The 8,206-nt window shown below is 48.8% G+C and overlaps 1 protein-coding gene across 1 annotated transcript; it reads left to right on the plus strand.

The window, feature by feature from the left end:
• Nucleotides 1–969: 969 nt before the first annotated feature.
• Nucleotides 970–5,267, plus strand: LOC109745049 (glycosyltransferase family 92 protein Os08g0121900). The gene has a single exon (XM_020304188.3). The coding sequence runs from the start codon at nucleotides 3,362–3,364 to the stop codon at nucleotides 5,096–5,098; it is 1,737 nt and encodes a 578-aa protein (XP_020159777.1). The 5' UTR covers nucleotides 970–3,361; the 3' UTR covers nucleotides 5,099–5,267.
• The last annotated feature ends 2,939 nt before the right edge of the window (nucleotides 5,268–8,206 follow it).

The following is an 8,206-nucleotide window of genomic DNA, read 5'->3' on the forward strand; positions in this document are numbered from 1 at the left end:
CAATATCCAGATTCTCATCGGTCAACACGGCGTCCGTCGCGGGTCTGAAGCACGTAGACACCGGCAACCATAGGCAGCCAGCTAGAAAGGTAACGACGCACCCTTCGTCTCTAATCAACTCCAACTGCCTCACCTCGGTGCGTGGCTCAGCCTCGGTCTATGTACCGTCCGGGACCCGGCAGCGTAGTGCCTGACCTGTTAGTCTGTTACCATATTTTCCTTCTTCTGAGCGTGCCTGACCCGTTAACGTGGTCAATCGAGAACCGCATGATCAATCCGAGCCGGCTCGTCGGCCGTCGATCTATCCGACAACCGGTCATGACCACCGCCGAGTCTGATTGATTGGACAAAACCTTCAACTATGGCAACCGATCGATCGACCTAGCAACATCTACGGGCCGGCACGTAGCTCTCAGGCCATGGATCGGCCATGCTCGATTGGGCGGCGGACATGGCGCCAAGTAACATCCATCTATCTATCCATCCTAACGGAACTTCTCGGCCTCTTCACGCCTCATATGTACACCCAACCATGCCACTTGGACATGTCAATTTGCCTCAAAATATTAAAAAAAAATACTTGGGCAAGTCAATTGCCAGCACAGTATACGCGTATGGACGGCAGCCGCGGCCGACAAGGAAGAATTGACCGCCCATTTTTCTCTGCCGAGGAAAAATATTAATGCGAGGTCATATCTCTCGAGATAATACCGTCCATCGTCCGTCCTCGTCGCGCGAAGAAATGTGACAAACGACATCGTTTTCACCTCACCAATTCGCATATATACGGGACGGGAACGGGACGGGTGTGCACCGTTGCTTTCGACCGAGCCGTCGACGTCGCCCGTTTCAATTTGCCTGCCCGTGTGCCCGTGTAGACAGGCAAGCAACACGGGGCCGCAATCATGCATCGGTCATGCGTATAGATACACGTTCCACAAAAAGGATTTTGCATATGGGTACCAGACTCTGACAACTCCGGCCGTTCCGACGACTAGTCGTACTAGCTACTTGTTGTGTGATCAAATGGAGGATACGAAGATTCCTGGTAATGTCCTCGTCCCCTTCTTCGTGTGGATCGTTAAAGTGTAGTATACAAAGACTGGCTCTTGATCTAGTCGCGGCGTAGGACGTACAATTGCTTATGCATATGAGAGATGAGGGAAGAAAATTTTGTTTTTTTCTATATAAGAGCCGAACCTCCGTATTAACCGAACACCAACTTTTCAAGAAAATACCTGAAAGAGACATAAAAATGCAATTAGTCCTCCGGGAGTAATCCAGCATCGCCATCTCGGTAAGTTGTCGGAATCGCGATTCTATGATACGATGCTATACGACACTATGATCCAGACTAACCCCACTGATTCTACGATTCTGGTTAGTAGAATCTAGGTTTCCACTATTCTAATAGTTGCGATTTTACGATTTGTGATCCTACCATCGAGGCTCCGATCTGATTTTGATTTACGCTTGACCTTCCACATGCCGATGGCATGCTGATGTTGCCGTCGTAGGGTTCTGCATAGTCGCCGGACGAGAAAGTAACATCTATGCAGGCAGACACGAAGTGACGGCAATGTCGGCGTTGGGTCAATCACACTAGACATCTGCCCGTGTCAATGGAAAAACCAAATTGGCACCATTGCGCCCAAGGAACTCCGGCCCAACGAACACATAGTCAAACTCCTCGTGCTTCCACAGATGAAAAGGAAAATCTACCCACCTGATCTCGTCGGTAGGTTCAGCGGTGCAAACACGGCCGATGACGGAGAATGGGTGGGAAGAGACCATATTGAGCACCACCGCTAATATGTCGAAAGGACCAAAGTGATGGGCAATGAAGTCCTACATGTCTACCCGCACTTGCCACTAGATCTATGGGCGCACCCACCATCGAAGCCATGGGAGCTATTATTAAACACCACCGTCGAAAGGGCCAAAGCAAGGAACAAATGAAGGTCTACCCAATGCGCCAAGATGGGGTAAACTAAAAGCTCCCACCAGTAAATCAGGGCCTCTTGTACAACCCAGCGACCGAGTTGAAGACATGCCGGTGAAGGATGGGTGAGTGTGAGATGACCAAAATATTTGCATCAAGCAAAACCAAGATAGTCGGAATCGTCGGATTTGGAGCCCCGATGGTAGGATTGCGAACCATATAATCTTTACTGCCGGAATCGTGTAAATGGATATTCAATTAAGCAGAATGATAGAATCTAAGGAGTCAGTTCCGTGTCGTAGAGTCGTAAAACAATACAGTAAAATTCCGATTCAAACTACTTCAACCTGAGTCAAAATTATACTGATAGTTGATTAATTAAGCAACTTGAACACATTCTGAGTATATTGGTGATGTGAGAAACTTTATTGTTGTTACTTTTAGGACACCCTTAGCTGGCGAACGTTTGGCTGGGAGGGTGGCATTTCCAAACGATTCCCTAGAGTTTTAGTTGTGAGGGAGTGAGGAGATGTGGCCGTTTCTTCCAGCGACATGGCGGTTTCTTCTCGAGAAGGCAATTTTCGTTTAAAACTGCCGTTGTTTGATCTTGTTTGACAAGTAAAACTGCCAGCAAAGATGGTTCGCTTGACACCCTCTTACATCAAACGTTCGCCATGTACAATTACCATACTTTTGATGTTATATCTTTTGTGTGGAGTCACTCAAAGACATGTGTTATTAAACTATTTTATACTCTAAATGGTGTGGGTGATCCGAGAACCAATCCCCAGGCGACAAAGCCAACATCTAACATCTAGATCAGTTGAGAAATGATTGAAACGAGGAAAAGGAGTATACAAGAGGTAGCTTGTAAATTTAAAAAGGCACTCCCCCTAAATGGTGTGTCACACAAATGATTTTTTTTTTTACATACATCCGTATATGATAGTCTGTTTGAAATATCTAGAAAGACAAATATTTAAAAACGGAGGGAGTAGTATGCAGCTTGAAAATAACCTCTTTTTTCGGGGAAAAGCTTTGTAATAAACTTTTTTTTAGGGGAGCTTGTATAAATAAAATAAGGTAAATAGGCAACTGCAAATTTTAAAACAGAGTGTAGTCGCGCAGGACTCTGAAAACTTGGTTGCGTTTCCTCCTTTATCTACGTCTTATCGCTTCCATCGCAGCGTTTGTTGCTATAATTACGTAGGCTTAGTCGAGCTTTCCTAAACTAATCAACCGCTTCCAACTCAAACTATCGCCGCCGGACGGAAGAGTCAACGCCACGTATATAACCCGAGGGGAACGGCCTCTGACTACCCGGCCGGAAGAGTCCGTTGCTTTGTTGCTGCCGCGGTAGCTAGCGTGTCCGTCGATCATCCGTTATCCCCGTCGTCGCCGCCGCCGCCGACGGGGGCCATGCAGCTGCACGCGCGCCGGCGGCACGCCGTGGCGCGGCGCCGCTTGCTGATCGCCGCCGCGGCCGTCGCCATGTCGCTCGCCGCGGTCCTCTGCTTCAGCCGCGTCGACCCCTCCGGCCTGCTCGCCGCGCCCGCGCGCGCGCTGCAGCTCGTGCCGCCTCGCCGGCTGCACGTCCGCCTCGGCGCCGTCAAAGGGACTACTGCCACCGCCACGCCCGCAGCCGGCCGGAAGTCGCGGCCGCCGCCGTTGGAGACCGAGGCCGTGCTGCTGCCGGACTGGGAGGTGCTCGTCCTGCTCCGACCCGGCGCCCAGGACGACGCTGCAGGGAACGCGACGTGCGCGTTCGGCAGCGTGGCGTCGTCCCCGGCACGCGCGCTCGGGAAGCTGCCGGCGTCCGGTCGCCGCGCGTACCTCTGCGTCGTGCCCGTGCCGGCGCGCAGGCAGAGGCGGCTCCGCGCGCCGCGGCTCGTGATCTCCTCCTCCTCGTCGTCGAAGGTTAGTACCGCCACCAGTGGTGGCAAATCCCCCGAGATTCTGAGGTGGAGCAGCCGGCTGGTGTACGAGTCCGCGGTGGTCCACGGCGGCGACGTGCTCGTCTTCGCCAAGGGAGTCAACCCGCGGCAAGGGGTCAACCGCGCGGCATCCGACATCCGGTGCGTGTACTACCGCCGCGCCGGCACCGGTGGCGATGACGCTGTCGTGGCCTCGCTCCCGGCGGCCACCTCGGCGCAGCAGGTCTTCCGGTGCCCGCCTCCGCCGTCGACCGCCGCATCGCAGGAGCTCCGCGTCACGCTCGCCGTCGCCGGCGAGGAGCCCCTCCCGTCCCTGGCCGTGTACGCCCCGCCGCGCTCTGGCTCGTCAACAACGCCGGCGCCGGAGAAGAAGCTGATCTGCGCCTGCACCATGGTCCGCGACGTGGCCAAGTTCCTGCCGGAGTGGGTGGTGTACCACGCGGCCGTGGGCGTGGACCGCTTCTACCTCTACGACAACGGGAGCGAGGACGACCTGGCAGACCAGGTCCACCAGCTCAACTCAGCCGGGTACAACATCTCCACCGTGACATGGCCGTGGGCCAAGGCCCAGGAGGCCGGCTTCTCCCACGGCGCCGCGGTGCTCCGAGATTCGTGCGAGTGGGTGGCATTCGTCGACGTCGACGAGTTCATCTTCTCCCCAAGATGGAACCAATCAGACACCCCCACCGAATCCATGCTCCGGTCGATCGTATCATCGGTCGAGCCGGACGTGGGCCGGGTGTCGATGAGGTGCGCCGATTTCGGACCCTCAGGCCAGACCTCGAACCCCAAGGAAGGGGTCACCCAAGGCTACACGTGCCGGAGGCGAGCCGAGGAGCGGCACAAGTCGTTGCTCCGGCTCGACGCGGCGGACGACTCGCTGCTCAACTCGATCCATCACTTCACGCTCCGCCCCGGGTTCCGGGTCGAGTGGAGCAAGCGGGTCCGCGTGAACCACTACAAGTACCAAGCTTGGGAGGAGTTCAAGGTCAAGTTCAGGCGCCGGGTGTCGACGTACGTGGCCGACTGGACCGACCCGGTGAACCTTCAGTCCAAGGACCGGACCCCCGGCCTGGGTTTCGAGGCGGTCGAGCCGGTCGGTTGGACGCACAAGTTTTGCGAGGTGAACGACACTCTGCTCCACGACGCCACCCGGAGATGGTTCGGCGTTGGGTTCCGGAACAATCTCACTACTGTAGGACACAGCAGCAGCTCATCGTAGCTGATTTCATTGCAGTGTACAAACCAAAGAAGATTAGGATACAGCAACACTGATTCTTTCAAGACATAATTGTATAAACATTGTTGGGTTAGGAACTATAGGACACGGTCCCTTTCTTGTACAAAAGGTTGCTTGGTTTTGAACATATATAGTATATTCTGTTGATGGATATGTGCTTGCTTGCCATGATCTGGGCAAGGCAGGTACTTCTTTTTTCTCCAGCAGGATTGCTTGAGAGGGCAGTTTGTAACAGCTAATGGTCATAGGTGGCTTCACCAAGCAATTGTCAAAAACAAAAACAAAAAGGTTACTCCACCAAGCAACTGTGTTAACAGCATATATTATTCTATACAAGATACAAAGTGTGTCATGGTTTTCATCGCATCACGACTTGTTTTGTCTCTTTTCTTGGCAAGATTTGTTGTGGTCACCATATATATGATGTGTAATTTTGTATGTGAAATTTAGCTAGTTAGAGAGTGCATCCTTAACTTTCCAGCAAAGGACAATTCTCCGATAATTCAGAATTCTATTCCCAAAAGAAACTGCTTTTCAAAAGGCATTGAGATGCAAAGGAGGGCCTTTCAAGAGATCATTCGATTCCAAATTGTGCATATTGGTATGTAACTTGAAATACACAAAAAGAACAGACAAGTTGTGATTCGGGACAACCCATTTGCTGCTGAAAAGGGTCGTACTGGTGCCAGGTCCTGATGTTGTGTGATGAACGATTGGTCGTTTTCATGTTTGCTTCCACATCTACAACATCAAACATAGAAAAATATTGTACGATGAACAATTGATCGTTTTATGTTTTGTTGTCAATATTTTACCAAGGTTTCACCGTAAAAAATCTAGTTATCTACAATATCAACTATGTGAAAAAAGCTGTAAATAGGTTTTGTATTGTTGCTTCATCATTTTAATTTCTTGGATGTACATATCAAGTTAACCAATCCTCGTAGTGGGCAGGTACAAAATAAAAAATATCTCCATTCAGAATATGCAAGCAAGTGGAAATCATTCCCATTATTCATGACATGCATGCCATGTTTCTTCAAGTGTAATTATATATGGAAAATCTAAAAGAAAAAGAAAAAAAGTATAATAGGTCGCTCTAGACTGGGTTGTAATTGGCTAGTAGGTGCACTTTGGTTATTGTATTCGGTGTCTGATGCGTCCTATTGTCGACATAGCGCACATATACAGAGACATGGGCCGACCCAATATCTAGCTGGGCCACGCTCTCATGTGATTTTTTCACTTAACTCTCACTTTTTTTCAATTGACTTTTACTACTGCTGGTCTGATGCGTTCTATTGACAATATTTGTGCTGATTTTGGTGAATTAAGTCTTTTTTCAAAGTGTTCACAATTTTGCAAACAAAAGATTTATGTATTTGAAATAATGACTGCGAACATTTGAGAAAACTTTCACGATTATTTTATGTATTTAGAAAACGTTCACAAATTTTAGAAAATTCATAAAATTTAGAAATTCAAAAATAAATATAAAATTTTAATCAAAAGTAAAAAAATACAGATGAAAAGATTCATGAGAAAAATGGAATCTTCTAGAAATGAATTCAACAGTACCCACCTAGATAGGGCGGCCCAGTACTTAAACCTTGCTCCTATTCAACGCGTTCTGCGCCTGCTAACTGAAGCGGCGCTCACGTGACTGTCCAGATGGGCCGGCTCAACAACGACAGGTGCTCGCTCACTCAGTTTTTCATAGTTGATTCGACCACGTCGTTGACAACTGTAGGGGCATAACATGTAAGAAAATCGTAAACTTGCAAATGATATCACTGAAAGTTTCACGAATTCAAAAAAACAATATGGATTTGAAAAAAATTCGCAAAATTAATAAAATTTCACAAACACAAAAAAGTTCACAATTTTGAAATAAGGTTCACAACTTGGAAAAAAGTTCATCAATTTTGTAAAAAAGTTCATCAATTTTGAGAAAATGTTCATCAATTGATAAAAAATTCATCAGTTTTGAATAAAGTTCATCAATTTTGAAAAAAAGTTCAATGATTAAAAATTCACTGATTCAAAAAAGTTTGTGCATATTGAAAAATAAGTAAAAGTTGAGGAATAGAAATTTGGATTTGGTGAATAGAAGGAAGAAGAAAAATGGAGTAAATAATCACAATAGGTGTGTCGTCCAGGTTTGTTATTGTAGTTATTTTGTGTATGGAGGTCGAATCATCTCGAGCGGGTAATTGTTTGCAGGTTAACAGAAAAAAGGTAAATGGGCTAGCCCAGTCTATTTGCGTGGTTCGAATCACCTCGGGCGGGCGATTTTTTGCATGTTAACAAAAAAATGTAAATGGGCTGTCCTAGCCCGTTTGCGTGTAACAAAGTAACGGGTGCTGAAGGTGCCGAATAGGAAACCGGCTACAGGATTTGCCAACTACAGTTTTTCTACTGTCGGCGTTATAAACGCCTGAATGTTTCTGAGGAGTAGCAAAGAGGACGGTAGCAGGGTAGCGGCCGCGATGGCGAAGAGGACGAAGATGTCAAAATTGGTGGGAGGCGAACCAAGGAACGACACAAGTCATTGCTCCGGCTCGACGCGGTGGACGACTCATTGCTCAACTCGATCCATCACTTCACGCTCCGGCCCGGGTTCCGGGTCGAGTGGAGCAAACGGGTCCGCGTGAACCGCTACAAGTACCAAGCTTGGGAGGAGTTCAAGGTGAAGTTCATGCGCCGGGTGTTGACATACGTGGCGGACTGGACCGATCCGGTGAACCTCCAGTCCAAGGGCCGGACCCACGGCCTCGGTTTCGAGGCCGTCGAACCGGCTGGTTGGAGGCAGAAGTTTTGCAAGGTGAACGATACTCTGCTCCACGACGCCACCCGGAGATGGTTTGGCGCTGGGTTCGGGAACAATCTCACTATTATAAAAGGTTATAAAAGGTTGCTTGATTTTGAACATATATAGTATATTCTGTCGATGGATATGTGCTTGCTTGCCATGATCTGGGCAAGGCAGGTACTTCTTTTTTCTCCAGCAGGATTGCTTGAGAGGGCAGTTTGTAACAGCTAATGGTCATAGGTTGCTCCACCAAGCAATTGCGAAAAACACTAACAAAA

Source organism: Aegilops tauschii, chromosome 7 (assembly GCF_002575655.3).
Source record: "Aegilops tauschii subsp. strangulata cultivar AL8/78 chromosome 7, Aet v6.0, whole genome shotgun sequence".
Lineage (NCBI taxonomy): Eukaryota > Viridiplantae > Streptophyta > Magnoliopsida > Poales > Poaceae > Aegilops > Aegilops tauschii.

What these genes read in the sequence shown, in the direction of transcription:
- LOC109745049 (XM_020304188.3), top strand. Translation starts at nt 3,362, where the DNA reads ATGCAGCTGCACGCGCGCCGGCGGCACGCCGTGGCGCGGCGCCGCTTG.